This window comes from Hyperolius riggenbachi, chromosome 7, assembly GCF_040937935.1.
Source record: "Hyperolius riggenbachi isolate aHypRig1 chromosome 7, aHypRig1.pri, whole genome shotgun sequence".
Taxonomy (NCBI): domain Eukaryota; kingdom Metazoa; phylum Chordata; class Amphibia; order Anura; family Hyperoliidae; genus Hyperolius; species Hyperolius riggenbachi.
In genome coordinates this window covers 35,753,571-35,774,818 of record NC_090652.1, presented here as the reverse complement: position 1 = coordinate 35,774,818, position 21,248 = coordinate 35,753,571, and the positions used below count along the sequence as shown (strand labels likewise).

The following is a 21,248-nucleotide window of genomic DNA, read 5'->3' as shown; positions in this document are numbered from 1 at the left end:
TGCAATAATATCCCTGTGTCGCTGCGTCCACATTTGTCCCTGTGTCTGTGTTTTTTGCTACTGGGCATCTGTACAGCACGGACAGCTGTTGGGACAGGACGGGGCCATGAAGCCGGGCATACTAGTGCGCGTAAAGCAGACGGGTGCATGTGCATGCAAACTGACACGCAGCGACAGGACAGAGAACTAGAGCCAGTTTTTAAACATGCTTACGTCAGCTAGTAATCAATAAACATAATTTCACTACAGTCTGTGTGCCTGACAGCATGCATATAAAAAAGACGCTGCAGTGATTTGAGCGCCAGAGATTACCGCTACTAGGAATATCAGTAAATTTACTAATATTCTTCTATTGGGCAATGGGTAATATTATAGTAGAATATCACTTAAATTACATCTGGACATCACTATAGCCGCAATTAACATTGCGGTCTATGCAGTGCCAATTTTACCAGTGCTACCAGCACCTTAGGCCCCGTTCACACTTGCGTTTCTCTGCCAAATGGACCGGATGACCTGACCGGATCCGGATCGGATCGGAACCGTACGGTTCTGATCCGGATCCTATCCGGTCAGGTTGCATCAGGTGTACATCAGGATGCAATCCGGATCAGTTTGGCAAAAGAGAGTAGAAATAAATAAAAATGTTGGGGTCTGGGAGGTCAGCAGAAGGTGCACCTGTGGAATCAGGTCCTCCGCTGTTTAGGACTCACCTCCACCTCTGACATACTGCCAACAGCTCCAGCACGTTAAAAGTCACTGGTGCTCCACTCCAAAATGCTTGCCCATGTGTCCCCATCCAAAATCGCCGCTAGAATACGCATAGGAAGTGGGGTAGAACGTCAGGTGTTTGTAGCCAGTGTGTTCTGTGCTTCCGTTTCCCATTGGTTTCTGTTTCCGGATGGTGCAGTCAGGCTCCGGTCCGGGTGCGTGGGCTGGATGAGCCGGACCAAAAAATAGCGCATGTTGGAAAAGTGTCCGGATCCGGTCCGGCTCCGCACTGTACGGAACGGACGCGTGTGAACGTCCGCATAGACTTTGCATTGCTATGCGGAACGTACGTTCCGTCTGTACAGTATACGGTCCGGATCCGATCAGGCGGATTCGGACAGGGAACGCTAATGTGAACCGGGCCTAAAAGTGAACCCGAGGTGAAAATAAACGGATGAGATAAACAATTGTATTTATCTTCCCATGTCTAAAAATGTTTTTTTTTTTTAGATATCCCATGGTTTTGTTTTATATTTAAACATTTACAAAGTAGATTGAATGTTTTGTTGTCTCTGCTCAGTGGCAGTCTATTAAAGGATGCCAGAGCGGAAAGAGAAATGGGGGGAGCAGGCATTTAAAAGATCACCCTCCCTCCCACCAGGCTACCTAGCTGCCCACCCTCCACCAGGCTACCTAGCTGACCTCCCTCCCTCCCACCAGGCTACCTAGCTGAACCAGGCTACCTAGCCACCCACCCTCCCTCCCACCAGACTACCTAGCTTCCCACCCTCCCTCCTACCAGGCTACCTAGCTACCCACCCTCCCTCCCACAGGGCTACCTAGCTACCTACCCTTCCTCTCACCAGGCTACCTAGCTACCTACCCTCCCTCCCACCAGGCTACCTAGCTACCTAATAGCCCACCCTCCCTCCCACCAGGCTACCTAGCTACCTAATAGCCTACCCTCCCTCCCACCAGGCTACCTAGCTGCCCACCCTCCCTTCCTCCCACCAGGCTACCTAGCTGCCCACCCTCCCTTCCTCCCACCAGGCTTCTCAGCTGCCCACCCTCCCTTCCTTCCACCAGGCTTCCTAGCTGCCCACCCTCCCTTCCTCCCACCAGGCTTCCTAGCTGCCCACCCTCCCTTCCTCCCACCAGGCTTCCTAGCTGCCCACCCTCCCTTCCTCCCACCAGGCTACCTAGCTGCCCACCCTCTCTCCCTCCCACCAGGCTACCTAGCAGCGCACCCTCCCTCCCACCCTATCACCAGGCTAACTAGCAGCCCACCCTCCCACCAGGCTACCTAGCAGCCCACCCTCCCACCAGGTTACCTAGCAGCCCACCCTCCCACCAGGCTACCTAGTAGCCCACCCTCCCACCAGGCTACCTAGAAGCCCACTCTCCCACCAGGCTACCTAGTAGCCCACCCTCCCACCAGGCTACCTTGCAGCCCACTCTCCCTCCCACCCTCCCACCAGACTACCTAGCAGCCCACCCTCCCACCAGGCTACCTAAGTGTCCAGGCACAGACAGACCGGAGGCCACTGATCCGGACCGATCAAGCAAGCACCATTGTCGGACAGTATCGGTAAGCACTGACATCTTCTGCAGCACTTTACAGAGTACATAGTCATGTCACTGACTGTCTTCAGATAAGTTCACAATCTAATCCTACCATAGTCCTAGTCTAATGTCCTACCATATTATTATTATTATATATATTATATATCACTGACATCTTCTGCAGCACTTTACAAAGTACATAGTCATGTCACTGACTGTCCTCAGAGGAGCTCACAATCTAATCCTACCATAGTCATAGTCTAATATCTAGGGATGGGACGACGAATCCGGCGAATCCACGAATCCCTCGAATATTAGGAAATATTCGAGATTCGTGGACTCGAATCCCGACGCCATTTTCCGTTCGCCGAATCCGCCGAATCCCGACGCTGCATCGCCGCGCATCCGCCGCTTCCCCCGCTCGCAATTGTCCTTCCCCCGCTCCCCGCAGCCGCCTCCGCTCGCCCGCCGCATAAATAAGAGGAAGCAGCCTCTCACCTCCAGCGTGGAGCCCGGAGCGGCAGACCTCCTGCACACTTCCTTATTCTCCCTAGTGACCGGCTCTTACTACGCGTCATCAGTAAGAGCCGGTCAGGTGGCCACTAGGGGGAACCAGGAAGTGAAGGGAGAAGTCTGCTGCTCCGGGTTCCACGCTGATGCTGGAGGTGAGAGGCTGCTTCTCCTTATGTATGCAGGGGGACGAGTGGAGGAGGCTGCGGGGGGAGGGAGGAGGATTACCCAGCTACCTATACTGCAGCCCCTCATAGCCTGCTATCTATACTGAAGCCCCCCATAGCCTACTACCTATACTAAAGCCCCCCATAGCCTGCTAACTATGCTGAAGCCCCCCATACTGAAGCCCCCCATAGCCTGCTACCTATACTGAAGCCCCCCCATAGCCTGCTACCTATATTGAAGCCCCCATAGCCTGTTACCTATACTAAAGCCCCCATAGCCTGCTAACTATACTGAAGCCCCCCATACTGAAGCCCCCCATAGCATGCTACCTATACTAAAGCCCCCATAGCCTGCTAACTATGCTGAAGCCCCCCATACTGAAGCCCCCCATAGCCTGCTACCTATACTGAAGCCCCCCATAGCCTGCTACCTATACTGAAGCCCCCCATAGCCTGCTACCTATACTGAAGCCCCCCATAGCCTGTTACCTATACTGAAGCCCCCCCATAGCCTGCTACCTATACTGAAGCCCCCCCATAGCCTGCTACCTATACTGAAGCCCCCCGTAGCCTGTTACCTATACTGAAGCACCCCCATAGCCTGCTAACTATACTGAAGCCCCCCATAGCCTGCTACCTATACTGAAGCCCCCCATAGCCTGCTACCTATACTGAAACCCCCCCATAGCCTGTTACCTATACTGAAGCACCCCCATAGCCTGCTAACTATACTGAAGCCCCCCATAGCCTGCTACCTATACTGAAGCCCCCCATAGCCTGTTACCTATACTGAAGCACCCCCATAGCCTGCTACCTATACTGAAGCCCCCCATAGCCTGTTACCTATACTGAAGCACCCCCATAGCCTGCTACCTATACTGAAGGCCCCTATACCCTGCTACCTATACTGAAGGCCCCTATACCCTGCTACCTATACTGAAGGCCCCTATACTCTGCTACCTATACTGAAGGCCCCTATACCCTGCTGCCTATACTGAAGGCCCCTATACCCTGCTACCTATACTGAAGCCCCCTATACTCTGCTACCTATACTGAAGGCCCCTATACCCTGCTGCCTATACTGAAGGCCCCTATACCCTGCTACCTATACTGAAGCCCCCTATACCCTGCTGCCTATACTGAAGACCCCTATACCCTGCTGCCTATACTGAAGACCCCTATACCCTGCTGCCTATACTGAAGGCCACTATACCTGGCTGCCTATAATGAAGGCCACTATACCCTGCTGCCTATACTGAAGGCCACTATACCTTGCAACCTATACTGAAGGCCCCTATACCTTGCTAGCTATACTGAAGACACCTTTACCTAGCTACCTATAGTGCGGGCAACTATTGCATGGATCGCACAATTCTTATGTGCAGGATTCGTTAGATTCGGGATTCGAAAGGTTCGAGATATTCGAGAACCTTTTTAGATTCGGATTCGGATTCGAAGAAATTGTGGATTCGTCCCATCCCTACTAATATCCTACCATATTATTATTATGTATTTATATAGCACTGACATCTTCTGCAGTACTTTACTGAGTACATAGTCATGTCACTGACTGTCCTCAGAGGATCTTACAATCTAATCTCTGCTATATGTATAGTAAGTAGGATATCATTTTTTATTAGGAGAGGGGGCTTCATTCAAAGTTTCCTGTTGATGTCTAATTACTAACTGCTGCTAAGTTCATGAACATTTGGCCCTGCTCATGACCTGTCATTACCACGCCCACTTTCCAGTGCACAGACAAGCCAATTTTACCACAGGTCAGCTACCCCTGCAGTGGATCTAGCACTTGCATAGCACCCGCAAAAAAACATCTTAGAAGCCACCCCTGTTTACAATCCACTGTCCTGTCTTCTCACTGAACCTCCTGCCTTCTAGCTTACTCACCCTCTGTACTAGGTTCCAGCCAGGTGGTCTAGATTGCACACTGCCACTGCAGACTGCACCATCTTTGGCTAAATCAGTCCTAGATTGATTTGAATTTGCTCCAGTCAGCTCCACACTGCAGTCAGATACATCTGATTTGAATGCTTGTTCAGGGTCTATGGCTAAATGTATTAGAGGCAGAGAATCAACAGGACAGCCAGGCAATGTGCATTGTTTAAAAGGCAATAAATATGTCAGCCTCCATATACCTCTCACCTCAGGTGTGTTTTTAAGTATAAAAGACAGAGTCTGTCTTGATGCAGGATTGGGGTTACGTTTTGCTTTTGTTCAGTAACCAGTATAATGCAGATGTTACATGTATGCATCAAGAAATATTTCTGGGCCTCAGGGAAGGTTGCCATAGACTGTATTGGTAAATCTATGCAATGTGTAACCACACCCAATTTAGTTATGGCCACACCCACTTTTAAAGTGGATCCGAGATAAAGTTTGGCTTCTTTAATAAATGTGCCCCTTACATACACTCTCTAGGGCAATCTTCTCCCAAAATGCTTTTACATTTTTTTTTTATTACTTTATTTTTCATTAATTTATTGAAGCCCTGCCCCCAGCTCTCCAGCGCCAAGGCGCTCCGAGTCCAATGCCGCAATTTCTCATGGGAGCCCAGCCTGGGGAGGAGGAGGTTTTTGCTGGAGGAGGAGTAGGCATTGCGAGCCAGGGTGCAGCTGAACTCACACGATACTTGCGTGAGCAGTCTCACTTGCCATCCGGCATTTTTTTCTTCTCCCTTAGTCCCCCCAGATACCAACCCAGATATCCGGATCCGAATCAGATATCCGAATCCGAACTTTTCGGAATCCGAATAGAATCGGATATCCGAACCCATTATCTGGGAAAATCCGAACTGATTCGGATATCCGGATAGAAAACCGGAAGTGGCCTTTAAATGGCTTACATTGCTTCCAAAACTCTCTCTCTCTCATTTTTGCCATTGAATGCCTCTATTTGGGTATCCAAACTAGCTATCCGACCGGATTCTGGATTTCAGATAGATATCCAGGTTTGCTCGGATAGTGCTATTCGGATTTACACAGCTTTCCAGAATCCAAATCATAGTTCGGATAGTGGAAAAAGTTTGGATTATCTGGGTAGTTCGGACATCCAAATATTGGATGAGCATCCCTGCTTGCTGTCCACTGTGGGCAGAGTGAAAAACCGCCAGATTGGTAACGTGAAGATTCCCCTGCAGCCTGAATGGGATGCTGCTGCTTTTCTCCCTGTGGCGGCTGGGGGTTGAGTGGTGCGGCTGGTGGTACAAGTAACAGAAGATGAAGCAGCAGGCTGTCGGTCCCGCATTCCATGCCCACTGCTGCTCCTGCCACTGTCTGCAATGCTGAAACTCCATGCCAAACTCACTGATGCATCCTCCTCCTCAGAGTCAGAGCTGACATCTGCATCCTGTGAATGGTAGTCACGGTCCTTCATCTCATCATCAACATCATACTCCCCCTCCTCAAACAACTGCTGCTTGGATGATGACCCCCCAAACTCCTCTTCTGCTGCCACATGCAAGGAACCCCCCCCCCCCCAACAACCACCGTCTGCATCTGTGACTCCTCCACATAGCCAATTGCGCGCAGAATATCCTCCTCAAACTCGCTGCGGGTAACAGCTCTGATTTTGATCACGGTGCCTGGAATGAATAGCTCGCTCAGTGAGGGTAGGCTGCCCGCTGGGGTCAACGTGATGACCAAGTCCCCAGGAACTGCTGGGCGGCTGCTGCTGCTGCTGCTCCTGCGAACAGGAGTGCTGGTGGGGGTGGAGGTCTCTGTTGTAAAGCTGGTGGTGGCCTGCTCATCCACATCACCTGGAAAATGGACACTACACGCTGCTGCGCCTCTGCAGCATAACTCCCTCTAACAGCTGGACAGCCAGTGGCTAGCGGCGGAATGGACACTGACACGGCAGAACTGCTGACGGTGGCAGCAATGTTGCTCCCTCTCATCTTGGCCTTGCTGCCCCTCCCCCGTCTGCCAGTGCCAGGAGACATAGTACAACTTATATGTGTGATGATGTCACCAGATGGATGTGGGGTACTTGTACTTTATTAAAATCGGGGTTGGACTTCAACAACAATCAGCACGGAGTGACAGACAGCAGAGCAGAAGACACACTACCGGTCTATCTGTCACACTGACACTCAGTACAGCAGCACTGCAGTAATCTGTAGTAAGCTAACACAGTACTACTCTAACAACTAACTACTAACTAGCACTGCAGTACTAACTACACAATAACACAGTAATCCTATTTCCTAACGTACACTGTAGCTAAGGCTAATAGCAGGCCAGCAGCAGGCAATGGCCTGCACACACACGGGCAGTGGCGTATCTAGGTAATATGGCGCCTATGGCAAACACTGAAAATGCGCCCCCCTCCTTTCTCCATCAGAGCCCCTTCCCCTGTAAAAACAGCACCATTCCTTACATACCCTTGTTGTTGTTTTTTGCGGCTTATTGCTGCCTGCTTTTTCAGAAATACTTCTTTTACATTACTATTAAGTAGACTTGTGGCTCAAAATTAATAAAATAATCAAGTAGTCACAGACATCCAGACGGGGGAAATTCTAACCATTTTTTTGTCACCCCAGGCAAGAAAACCTGTCCCCAACCCATGTCATATACAGTACACATACACTATGGAACATATTCCATATGATATATAGACCATGCACCATTTTAATACATGCTGTTATCATGTCCCTTAGAAAAAAAACACACACCAGGTATAACATCCCCTACAGAACAATTTCAGGTATAAGAGTATGTAAAGTGCTGCAGAAGATGTGCTATATAAATACATTATAATTATATCGTAGGACATTTGAGTATGACTATGGTAATAATTATATTGTAAGCTCCTCTGGTGACAGTGACAAGGCTATATATTCTGTAAAGAGCTGTGAAAAATATCAATGCTAAATAGATACACAATATGGTAGGACATTAGGCTATGACTATGGTAGGATTAGTTTGTATGCTCCTCTGAGGACAGGCAGTGAAATTGTACTCTGTAAAGTGCTGCAGTAGATGTCAGTGCTATATAAATACATAATAATAATATGGTAGGACATTAGACTATGACTATGGTAGGGATTAGATTGTGAGCTCCTCTGAGGACAGTCAGTGACATGACTATGTACTCTGTAAAGTGCTGCAGTAGATGTCAGTGCTATATAAATACATAATAATAATATGGTAGGACATTAGACTATGACTATGGTAGGGATTAGATTGTGAGCTCCTCTGAGGACAGTCAATGACATGACTATGTACTCTGTAATGTGCTGCAGAAGATGTCAGTGCTATATAAATACATAATAATAATATGGTAGGACATTAGACTATGACTATGGTAGGATTAGATTGTGAGCTCCTCTGAGGACAGTCCGTGACATGACTATGTACTCTGTAAAGTGCTGCAGGAGATGTCAGTGCTATATACATACATAATAATATGGTAGGACATTAGACTATGACAATAGTAGGATTAGACTGTGAGCTCCTCTGAGGACAGGCAGTGAAATGCCTACGTACTGTGTAATGTGCTGCAGAAGATGTCAGTGCTATTATAATAATATGGCGCGGCTATGGTAAAGATTAAATTGCAAGCTCCTCTGGTGACAACCAGTATATTCTTATTAAATGCACGGCTAGAATGCTCCTGGCCACACCTACACAACCAGGTGGCTGCAATGACATAAAGTGAATATGGAGTGAACAGAGCATTGGTTTCCATTCAACTGCTTCCAGTTGAAGCCACAAATGGGGAGCAGAGCAGCCCAATGGAGGACAGTCCACACAAACGGGAATCTTAAGTGAACTAAAGGCATTCATTTTAACTTACCTAGGGCTTATTCCAGTCATCTGTAGTTCATCAGGTCCCACACTCTCCTCCCAGTCTGCTGCTGTGCCCCTCCGAATGCTGGCCGACTGACTCCTGTTGCAGGCTACATGTGCGGCCCCAGCCTTGATTGAGCTCCTGTGGTCAGGAGCATTCTGTGCATGCGCAGTAGCAAGGTTTATTAACAGTGAAGGCACAGAATGCTCCTTGCAACTGGAGCACGAGCAAGGACAGGGCCGGACTGGGGATGCGCAGTTGCCCGCGATAGGGCTCAGTGGACCAGCATTCAGAGGGGCACAAAAGCACAGTACACTGGGAGGACAGCTGGAGACCTGATTGACAGGGAGCTGGAGGAAGCCCTAGATAAATTAAACTGAATGCAGCTTTCATTCACAATTCCCTTTAATCCATAAGGGCCTCACAGTATACAAAAGTAGGCACATATAGTAGATTGCTAGGATAGTAGTAGGGGGAGGGTGTTAAGAAAAGGTAGCATATGACACCAAATTAAAACACAATTATTATTTTTTTACATTTAATTGAACAAATAGAATACTGTAAATTATCACCTCTCAGTCTACTGTCTGCAGCAGCAGCAGAAGCTGGGCAGCACAATGTAGTGCAGTGAGTCACACACTCAGTGATGCACCCGTGCTGTCCCAGCTGGCTGCTGCTGCTTTCAGGCCGGCTTACATGTCCTGGGCTGCTTGCTGCCTGTCACTATAAACATTGGATCGCCATCACAGTCTCCCCGGATGATGTCCACAGTGGAGTCACCCATCGTTGCCAGTTCAGTCAGGAACTCGTGGCAGACGAAGAGGCGGCAGGTATCAATTTTCTATTGGCCCTGCAGGAGAGGGGCGGGTCTTACAGACAGGAAGAGAACTCTACACTCCTGTACCGAATGGCCCGGGGAGGAGGCGGGACTAGAAACTAAGAATGGCGGTGATAACAAACTAAACGGGACTCGAGAGGCTGCAAGCGTGCCAGCGGAGGGGGAAACGAGGATTGTACTGGCACTGTATTGTCGCTGATTCCTCTTACCCAAATCGCTCAGAATCAAAGGTGACCGCAGTGAGTAGAGGGAGGGCGCACAGACAGTACCCAGATGGCTGCACTCCACATGTGGGAGTGTGCAGTGCTCTGCGTCCGCAGGTACTGTGCGCTGTCTCCTCACGCCGTTTGCCGCTATTCTGAGGTCTGAGCGATGCGGGGATGGCGGAGCAGCAGTGACGTGACAGGCGGGACACGCATAGAGAGGCATGGGTGATAGCACAGAAGGGGGGTCAGGCATGGCGCCCATGGGTGCTATGGCGCCCATGGCACAAGCCATACCTGCACCCCTCTAGATCCGCCTCTGCACACGGGGCCTATAGCAGCTGCTGCAGCACAGAGTCTGACTGTCACTGAATGAAATCATAAAATTACAAAAGCTAGCTAACTAAAAAGCAATAAAATAGTGGTAAAGTACATGTGTTTATGCGCAAAAACATGACAGTATACAGCACTTGCTTAGCCAACAGCACTGAAGATGTCTCTCAGTGAGCAGTCACAGCAAGGACGATTTTCTCATCATGGCTTTTGCCTTATATACAGGAGGGGCTGGCCAGGGTTCCCCTCTGTGGTTGGTTGCTAGGGCTTTGGCTGGGAGCCCTCTGATTGGCTCAATGAGGTCCTGGAGCCCTCTGATTGGCTAAGTGACGTCATCTTGGTAATGCTACCCAGATTTCTATTCGGATACCGCTGCTAATCTGGATACCGCATTCCGGATTTGGCCTGCTATCCGGAATCCGAATCCAAGGTCGGATAGCTGAAAAAGTTCGGATTATCTGGGTAGTTCAGATACCCGAAATCCGGATGAGCATCACTGCCTAGCAGAGGATCCAGGTGGTTTGCATTGATATAAGAGTGCTTTGGATTACAAGCATGTCTCCGTAACAAACTGTGTTCGCAAACCAAGGTTCCGCTGTATCTGGTTTATGTTTATAGAGATCTGAAACAAAGTATGTGAGAAACTCTTAGAGCTGGGTAGTCAGTCACAGAGCAAAAATTAAAATAAGATGAAGATGAGGTCAAATGAAGTCAGCTGATACATATAACATGCCCAATACATTAGAGATCGCTGGTTTTGCATATCCAATTGATATGATGGTGAGCTTCAGAACAGTTGTCAAGATATGTGTCTCTCAATCTGGATAAGCTCATGCGTTCATTTAGCAGGAGTCACCATTCATAAGTCATATGGAGCTTACTAGCTTGACTAAGTGAAACATTTGTTTTTTTCTTTTCTTCTCCGCGTATCTCCTCACCCTCACAAAAATGCTAGAACGGAATCACTTAATGTTAAGGCATTTAATGTGCACTATTGTCCATAATGCAGGTAGAGTTTAGAGGTTAGAGTATTGAAAATGGATAAAAGAGTGAGGGAGTCAGTAGCTGTTACAAAAAAAAAACAAAAAAAACCTGAATTTCTCAGCAGCATGGAGAGCATGAGACTGGGAGCTTGTCTCCATCCGGGAACAACTGATCTATTTCAAGCTCCAGGCTTTGTGGATTGATCTCTCCTTGATCATTCCAAAGGAAATTTTTCAGTGGAGTAATGACATAACCCCCCCACCAGTGGCGTAGCTAGGGTATTTGACACCTGGTGCGGATAATTTACCGACACCCCCCCCCCCCCTGAAAAAAATGAGGCGCACCGTGGCAAAAATGGGTGTGGCCATAACATCACATGGGCAGAGCTAACTGTAATGTAACTGTGTAACAGTAAGGCAGTGGGCCAATATAGGGAGCCAGAATAGTTGCCCCCAGCATAGGTTAGATAGGTAGGTGCCTCCAATATAGGTAGCCAGTATAGTTGCCACCAGTATAGGCTAGCTAGGTAGGTAGGTACCCCCAATACATGTTAGATAAGTAGGTGCCCCCAGTATAGATTACATAGGTAGCTGCCCCCCAGTATAGGTTAGATAGGTAGGTGCCTCCAGCAGGGCCGTGCAGAGGGTCCTTAAGTGGGGGGTGCTCAAATTTTTAAAAAGCCCCCCCCCCCCCCCCCCCGCACAATGCATAGTAGTACCAACAAGTGGTAGGAAACCTTGCCCCAAACCCCCTTTCCTTGCAGTGACAGGACTTTTTACAGACAAAAAGCCCAAAAAGTCAGCAGCACACTTAAGAGGAGCTCACAATCTAATCCTAACAGTCATAGTCTAATGTCCTACCATATTATGTATTTATATAGCATTGATGTCTTTTACAGCACTTTTTGCATCAGATAGACTAACCGTTTGATTACTTCCAATCTGCTTCCTATTGAGAAAGGGATCGATTTTGTACAGTACTGATCTCAAAATTGATCACTATCTTGATCATGCAAAGCAGATCAAACATGCTGGAAATGATTGAATGATCAGTCTGACACAAAAATTGCATTGTGCTTATTAATATTTAGACATGTAAGGGCCCTTTTCCATTATTAAGCGCGATTGCAATCATGGAAACCAGGGCTGTGGAGTCGGTACAAAAATCTTCCGACTCCAACTCCTCAATTTCTGAAACCACGACTCCGACTCCGGGTACCCAAAATTGCTCAGACTCCGACTCCTTAGTCTAATACTTAACAGGGCTGTGGATTTTGTACAAGAATCATGCGACTCCGACTCCTGACTCCTCAGTTTATGAAACCACAACTCCTACTCCAACTCCGGGTGCCCATAATTGCCCCGACTCCAACTCCACAGCCCTGATGGAAACTGTTATTTCCACTATTATTGTTTAGCTCACAGCTGTCGGGAACGTAATGCGATTGCAACAAGTATCACGCTGGCTGGCGATAACACCGCGATTTACATGTTATTGGTCGCTGTGGCGATTGGCAAAACGGCTGTGAATCCGCTTTTGAATCAGATCACAAACCTATGGAAAGGGGCTTAGTGTTAGGTGGGAAGTTTGTCTTGCTTTCTGCCACAAATAACATTAGTTTTTGCCCTCAAACCTATGACAAATGGAGCCTGTGTGGAACCATGAGGATCAGCATGCCCTGTCAGATCATCAAGGAGTTGCAGTTCATTCAGTTATAAATATTGACACTACACTCAGGAACTGCAAGTCTCAGCATGCTCAGTGAGGACTGGCTGGCCCATGTTTCCAGAGGCATAATTAGTATTTGCCTCTTAAGGGTTAAGAATGCTGTGGTAAGACAAATGGCCAGAGGAGAGATGACTGAGTGACCCCAGGTCATGGCTAGTCAGAGGGACATCTAAGCAGGCTCTCTTCCATGCATAATTTCTGCCTGTGTGATCTGTGCTAGCCGTGTCTCCTGCAGCCAGGAGCCCTCACCCTCTGCAATTCACTAAGTTGTCCGTTTTCTTCAAAAGCAAGTCTCCCTGCAGAACACGCTGGCAGCCTCTAGTGAGGGGAGAGAGGAGGGGGATCGGGGCACAGCATACCTAGCTCAGAAGGTCCTAATGACACTGATGAGGGTCAGACAAGGCTGCTGTGTGCTCGATTATACCTGCTGCACTGACTGTGCCTCTTCCTCCAACCACTCCAAGAGCTGCTCCGCTGCCACACGTGGGGGAAAGATAGCTACGGTTCCAGGGAGAGCTGGAAGTGCAACAAATCAGAGTGCAAATAAGCAGAGAGGGAGGGCGGAGCTTCCGTGCCAGCACCAATCATAGAGCCACAATTTGTTTCAGGCTCAGGCTGGAGAGAAGGGGCTGGCATACAGTGGCTTAGCAGCTCAAATGTATACATTTTGTATCAGCTCGTGCAAACAAATGAGGCACAAGTATAAGCAGCCCGAAATAACAGACAGCCCGTCCAAATACATGCAGTCGGAAACGCAATAAGAAAGAAGGGCCCAGAGCAGAGGGCCCCACAAAGGGGGGTGCTAGAGCACCCCAAGCACCCCCCTCTGCACGTGCCTGGCCTCCAGTATAGGGTAGATTGGTAGCTGCCCCCCAGTATAGGTTAGATAGGTAGCTGCCCCCCAATATAGGATAGATAGGTAGCTGCCCCCCAGTATAGGTTAGATAGGTAGCTGCCCCCAGTATAGGTTAGATTAGGTAGCTGCCCCCCAGTATAGGTTAGATAGGTAGCTGCCCCCCAGTATAGGTTAGATAGGTAGCTGCCCCCAGTATAGGTAGATTAGGTAGGTGCCCCCCAGTACTACCTATCTAACCTATACTGGAGGCACCTATCTATCTAACCTATACTGGGGGGCAGCTACCTATATAATCTATACTGGGGGCACCTACCTACCTAGCTAGCTTATACTGGTGGCAACTATACTGGCTACTGCCCCCCAGTATAGGTTAGATAGGTAGCTGCCCCCAGTATAGGTTAGATTAGGTAGGTGCCCCCCAGTACTACCTATCTAACCTATACTGGAGGCACCTATCTATCTAACGTATACTGGGGGGCAGCTACCTATGTAATCTATACTGGGGGCACCTACCTAACTAACCTATACTGGGGGCACCTACCTATCTAACCTATGCTGGGGGCAACTATTCTGGCTACCTATATTAGCCCACTGCCTTACTGTTACACAGTTACATTACAGTTAGCTCCACCCATGTGATGTTATGGCCACACCCAGCTGCGGGGAGGGCAGCCCGACCTCTTCCTCCCTTCCTCTCCCTGGGCCACCCTCCGCGCTGCCCCCTCCGACTGCAGAGTTAGCGCTGGGGGTATCCTTCTCTGCATAGTCGCTGATACACATGCTGCTTCCTGCTAAACAGGAAGCAGAGTGTGTATCAGCGTCTATGCAGAGAAGGAGACTGGCGGCAACTGAGCGGCAATTGGAACCAGGGAGGTGAGTTACTGACTATTTACAGCACTTCCCTGCGTTAACTCTGCAGTCAGAGGGGGGAGCACGAAGGGCAGCCCGGGGAGAGGAAGGGAGGGAAAGGTCGGGCTGCCCTCCCTGCGGCTGACTCCCCCCTCCATTACAGCGCCCCCCCCCCCCTCCCTCAGCACTCAGGGTGGCTATCCGGGGCTATATCACCCCTTCCCTGCCAATCTCTCACCCCACCTGGTGTGGGTCACCCTCCCCCCCCCCCTTCACGACGCTAGTGCCCCCCACTCACAATGACTAAAGGTGGCCATACATCTAGCAATTTTGCATCCAAAACAACCATCGGATGACTATTGCTGCCACAACATGTCCAGCCAATCCATGATTTAATTAATTTCAGGTCGAAATCAGTCTAATGCATCGACCAAGCATGCTAAAAAATCTCAGTCGATAGTGCTCAATTGGGTGTGCGGTGGTAACAGCCTTCGATGTTGTGACTTCCTACATACCTGACAGACCACTGGATGCTGTCCCCCAAATTCTAAAATGTTCCTGCCCCCCCATGCTTGAGCTCACCTGTCCCACTGGTGTGACTCCCAGTATCATGGTACGGGCACTCACAGTAACCGGAGTGACAGCGGAGGACACCGGGAGTTGCACCGACAGGACAGGTGAGAATTTTCAGAGCATGGACACTGGGGGAGGGGGGGGGGGGAAGACACGACATGGACATTGTACACTTTTGGGTGTGGCCAAACAGGCAGCAGAGGTGGCGTCGCTAGGCCACTTCCATATAGATTTCATGCTGAAATAGATCAGGAATTGGTCTGCGGTATATGGGAAGCTGACAGATCTCTCTCTGATCAGATTCAATTAGAGAGAGACCTGTCTTATGGTCTACCATCGCTAGATGTATGGGTATCTTAACAACGTAACATTCTGGGAGGCTGAACAGAACTTACCGTATAATGTATTCCACCTGACTTGGCATTTTGTTTGGAAAATGTTAAGATCTCAGATAATACTACAAATAGGGTAAACGGTCACAGCAGCTGTTACCTTACCATAGTTTCTTCGCCCTGTTCTTTCACGTGAGGGTCCTGGATGATAATTTGGGGAAGGGATTCTCCTCCTCATCCCCCCTGGAGGTGGAGAGCTCCGCTCAGCATCATCATGTTGCCGTACATGCCTGTCCTCTTTGATTTTCTCAGATGTATCTTGGGATTCGAACATTCAAAATTAATGAAAACTCCGTAAGCATGTCAACAGTTACGTTTCAGCATCACTTTTCTGCACATTTAAGAAATATTACAGACATGAATAAAAGAAGTTAAACCCTTGCTCACTTCTACGATTTTGAAAATCTGGACATAATAAAAATTAAATGATCCAAGCAAGGAATTTTTCTGGGATCTTCCCAAACAATTTGAAGACCATCAATCCATAGTGAGAAACATAATTTACCAGTTGAAAACATTCAAGAAAACAATTTTTCTTCTCAGAAGTGAACGTTCCAACAAAGACACCACAAATTCATACTGTTCAATGCTCATAGAAATTGAAGAAAAACAAACAAACAAACAAACAAACAAGGGCTACATTTCTGAGTCTACAGACCTTACTTAGCCCAGGGTCCAGCAAAAAGGAGAGCTAGACTACCATGAAAATCACCCTGCAATCATTAGTTAACAGGGATGCTCATCCGGATCCCGGGTACCCGGATTAACCCGGGTATCCGACCATTTTCCACTATCCGGGTCGGATCCGGATTCCGGATACCTGGGCCAATATCCGGATAGCTCTATGCGGGTATCTGGCCGCATAATCCGGATACGGCGGGTACTCGCGGATATTCGACGGATATCCAGATCCGGGTTCTGTAACAAGGGAGATGATGTCATTGAGTCAATCAGAGGGCTCCCAGCCAATCAGAGGGCTCCCAGCAGAAGCCCTAGCAACCAATCACAGAGGGGAACTCTGGCCAGCCCCACCTGACCTCATTGAGCCAATCAGAGGCCTCCCAGCATAAGCCCTGGCACCCAATCACAGAAGGGAACACTGGCCAGCCCCCCTGTGTAATAAAAGGGCTGGCATGATGAGACAGATCGTCCTTGCTTGTATGGCTGTCTGGCTGGTCACTGACAGACTTGCTCCAGTGCTGTTGGCTTAGCAAGTGCTGCCTGTATACAGTGATAAACCTAAAGCTTTGAGTGCTAAACACCTTCACTACACTATTGTTCTATTGTTTTTTTTTAGCTAGCTAGTGTAATTGTTTGATTTCATTCACTCAGTTAGGTCCTGTCTGTGTGTGCTGTGCAGGCCAGCAGGACAGTATAGGTTAGGGAGGGAATAGGATTACTGTGTTAAGGTATTGTATTATATAGTTAGTTAGTACTGCGATTAGTTGTTAGAGAGAGTAGTACTGTGTTAGCTTACTACAGATTACTGCAGTGTAGAGCTGTCCCGAACGGTTCGCCGGCGAACGGTTCCAGGCGAACTTCGGGTGGTTCGCCTTCGCAGAGAACCGGGAACCTTTCTTTAAAAAAGTTTGGTTCGCCCATAGACTTTAATGCCGCCGACTTTAGCGGTTAATAGCAAAGTGCCCTTACATAGTAAAAACACCAAAATTGTTGGGAATGTTAAGTGGAATAGTGGGAACAAAAGGAAAACAATTTTTTTCAAAAAGACCTTATACTTTTTGAGAAAATCAATTTGAACGTTTCAATGTAAATTCTCCTTCTGACCGTGGGAAAATATACCCCCGCCGACTTTAACGGTTAATAGCAAAGCCCCTTTAAAAGCTAGCAACACCAAAATTACTGGAAATGTTAAGAAGAACAGTGGGAACAAGAGGAAAAACATTTTTTTCAAAACGACCTTATAGTTTTTGAGAATATAGATTTTAAAGTAAAAAAAAAGAGTCGATTCATAAAAAAAGAACCGATTCATTAAAAAGATCCGGCTCATTCATGAGCCGTTAGTATAGCAGAGAATGCCTCCTCGGCAGGACGTGAAACTGCTAGCTCCCGCTGCTGTCTCTCCCCACCTGCCTGCACCTGTCAACCCCCACCTAGGCTGGCACCCATTTCTCCTGGGAGTCGTCGCTCCCACCTCCTCCTGGGGCACCGGAGGTGGGGAAGAGCCCCTTGTCCATCGATTGGACAAGGGCTCCGGGGGGGGGGGGAGGGGAAGGCTTGGCTGCCCCTCCCCCCCGAGCCCCCCATACCATGGACCGTGTGGGCTGGTATAGCTCAGGGTGTGAAGCCCCAGTCGGCCGGGGCTTCGCATTCTGGCTATCCCAGCCTGCATGGGGAACAAGGGGTTACAGAGGCTTGGGCGGGGGGACCCCACGTCATTTTTTTTTCAGATTTCCCACACTCAGCACATAAAAATAATAAAATAAATATATATATATATATATATATATATATATATATATATATATATATATATATATAATTTTATTTTTTTACACTTTTTTCTAACCACTTAACGACCACGGTCGGCTGATCGGCCGACCTAGGTGTTAAGTGGTTTTACATGGAAACGGCCGTTTGTTCGAGCGGCTTTTCTATGTCAGTTCACGCAGGGTGTCTCCGTGAACACGGCTTGCAGGCGAAATGTGAACACGCGGGGAAGAAATCCCAGCTATTTACATCATACGGCGCTGCTGCGCAGCAGCACCGTAAAGGAGATCGTCGATCCCCGGCCTCTGATTGGCCGGGGATGGCCGGCAGCTGATAGGCTGAAGCCGTCCTGCACCGCACAGGACGGATCTCCATCCTACGCCATCCAGGGGAAAGAGGAGAGGGAGGGAAGGGGAAGGAGGCGGAAAATCGCTGCAGAGGGGGGCTTAGAGGAGCCCCGCCCCCCACTGATTGAAAATAGCCGATTAGGCGGCGATTAGACCCCCCAGCAGGACATCCCCCTAGTGGGGAAAAAAGGGGGGAAGTCTGGTCGCCCTGGCTGTCTGCTGATCTGTGCTGTGGGCTGGAGAGCCCACGCTGCACAGATCAGCGCAAACAAGCCCGGACTTACGAGGCCACAAGTATGAAAAAAGTTAAATACCATTTCATAATCCAGATCCATGGAGGACGCCATCTGTGCCCTCCCGTTCATTCCGCCATGGCACCCGCAGTAATAACGGCCCCGGTCGGGTCCCGACCCCTCCAACAAGTCAGGTTCTTATTCCCCCCTCAATGTGGCCGCCACAGATTGCCGCGGCTGCGCAGTCCGCATAGACGTAATTGCGGCTGCGCAGCTCTAGGGCTTCCTCCCGATGCTTCCAATGTATGCACGCATATTGATGACGCGGCAGGAGGAGGCCCTAGAGCTGCGCAGCCGCAATCGCGGCTATGAGGACTGCACATCCGCGGCAATCTGTGGTGGCCATATTGAGTGGGGAATGAGAACCCGACCCATTCGGAGGGGTCAGGAGTCGGGACCCGACCGGGGTCGGTATTACTGCGGGAGCCATGGGGGAATGAACGGGAGGGTGCGGATGGCATCCTCCATGGATCTGGATTATAAAAAGGTATTTAACTTTTTTCACATTTGTGGCCTCGGAAGTCCGTTAAATATTGTTTCCTGCTATCTTTTTAACATATCCTGCAAATTTGGTGTTGCTAGGATGTAAGGGGCCTTTGCTATTAACTGCTAAAGTCGGCGGGTGATGATAACCAACCAGAATTATAGGGGTGCAAAAGTGCTGAATTCTGCCATAGGCTTCCATTAGGCTCCCTATTTCACTTTCAAAAATCTCAAATCTTTTCAAAGGGCGATGGCTCAGCAGTGGCAAATTTTCTAGCATTGTAGGAACTCTTAGGGGGATCATAACTGGTGAGTTTCGGGCCCCTAGGCCAAAGAGGTCATAGCCTAGGGTCACAAAAACCTGTTTATTTGGGCACTGTCAATGGTGGAGATTCTGACAAACATAAATCGCAGCCATGGCCGTTAGCAACGTCTGAATCTCACGACATGTCTCATGCAGGTAGAAGGCATATTGTTATACTTTTACTCCAAAGTTGGGTTCCATACATCTCTGCAAACCAGAGTTACAGGGGTGCAAAAGTGGTAAAATCCCCCATAGGCTTTCATTAGGCCCCTTTTTCACTTTCCAAAATCTCAAATCTTTTCAAAGGGAGATGGCTCAGCAGTGACAAATTTTCTAGCATTGTAGAAACTGTTAGGGGGATCATAACTGGTGAGTTTCGGGCCCCTAGGCAAAAGAGGTCATAGCGTAGGGTCACAAAAACCTGTTTATTTGGGCAATTTCAATGGTGGAGAGTCTGACGAACATAAATCGCAGCCATGGCCGTTAGCAACGTTTGAATCTCACGACATGTCTCATGCAGGTAGAAGGCATTTTGTTGTACTTTTACTCCAAAGTTGGGTTCCATACATTAGTTAGTTATAGGGGTGCAAAAGTGGTAAAATCCTCCATAGGCTTTCATTAGGCCCCTATTTCACTTTCCAAAATCTCAAATCTTTTCAAAGGGCAATGGCTCAGCAGTGGCAAATTTTCTAGCATTGTAGGAACTCTTAGAAGGATCATAACTGGTGAGGCGATCGGCTGACCGTGGTCGTTAAGTGGTTAAAAAAAAATATGAGTATATATATATATATATATATATATATATATATATATATATACATACACATACACATATATATATTTTATTATTTTTATGTGTTGAGTGTGGGAAATCTAAAAAAAAAATGACGTTGGGTCCCCCCTCCCAAGCCTCTGTAACCCTTTGTCCCCCATGCAGGCTGGGATAGCCAGAATGCGGAGCCCCGGCCGACTGGGGCTTCGCACCCTGAGCTATACCAGCCCGCATGGTCCATGCGCCTTGGCTGCCCCTCCCCCCCCCGGAGCCCTTGTCCAATCCATGGACAAGGGGCTCTTCCCCACCTCCGGTGCCCCAGGAGGAGGTGGGGGCGACGACTCCCGGGGGGGGGGGGTTCATGGTGGCATCTGGGAGTCCCCTTTAACCTATTTTGGTTCCTGGACGTAGAAACTACGTCCAGGAACCATGCACGCTCCCGCGACCGATCGCGTACGTGCACGCGCGCTCCCGGCCCGTGGTTCATTAGCCAGGCAATCAGTGAATCGGGCTATAGTGCCCAATCACTGATTCCTCTCCCCCGCTGAAAAAGCGACAGCTTCTCTCGGAAGCTGCACCTTTGTGGCCAAAAAGTAATACTACAACTAAAAGTAAAAAAAAAAATAAAAATCAACACACATTTACATTATAAACCTATTATTTACATCCCACCCTCCCAAAACTACCCAAATAAAATGTTTAATATTAAAAAAAAAAACATTACAATAAAAAAAAAAACCATGTAAATATTTACCTAAGGGTCTAAACTTTTTAAATATCAATGTAAAGATTAAATATTTCTATTTTTTTTATTTTAAACTTGTAAATAGTGATAGATGCAAAACGGAAAAAATGCACCTTTATTTCCAAATAAAATATTGTCGCCATACATTGTGATAGGGACATAATTTTAACGGTGTAATAACCGGGACATATGGGCAAATACAATACGTGAGTTTTAATTATGGAGGCATGTATTATTTTAAAACTATAATGGCTGAAAACTGAGAAATAATGATTTTTTCCGTTTTTTTCTTATTCTTCCTGTTAAAATGCATTTACAGTAAAGTGGCTCTTAGCAAAATGTAC

At 48.2% G+C, this 21,248-nt stretch overlaps 1 protein-coding gene across 13 annotated transcripts in view; it reads right to left on the bottom strand.

Annotated features, from left to right (window-relative positions):
• Window positions 1-21,248, bottom strand: part of LOC137525476 (peptidyl-prolyl cis-trans isomerase G-like) — a 309,707-nt gene that overhangs the window by 27,371 nt on the left and 261,088 nt on the right. For 12 of the 13 annotated variants that reach the window (XM_068246576.1, XM_068246575.1, XM_068246574.1 and 9 more), the window contains one exon: window positions 15,618-15,770. The exons of the other annotated variant lie outside the window; for it this stretch is intronic. In XM_068246576.1, coding sequence (XP_068102677.1) covers window positions 15,618-15,770 — 153 coding nt within the window. The remainder of the gene's footprint in view (window positions 1-15,617; window positions 15,771-21,248) is intronic. 13 annotated transcript variants of the gene reach the window in all.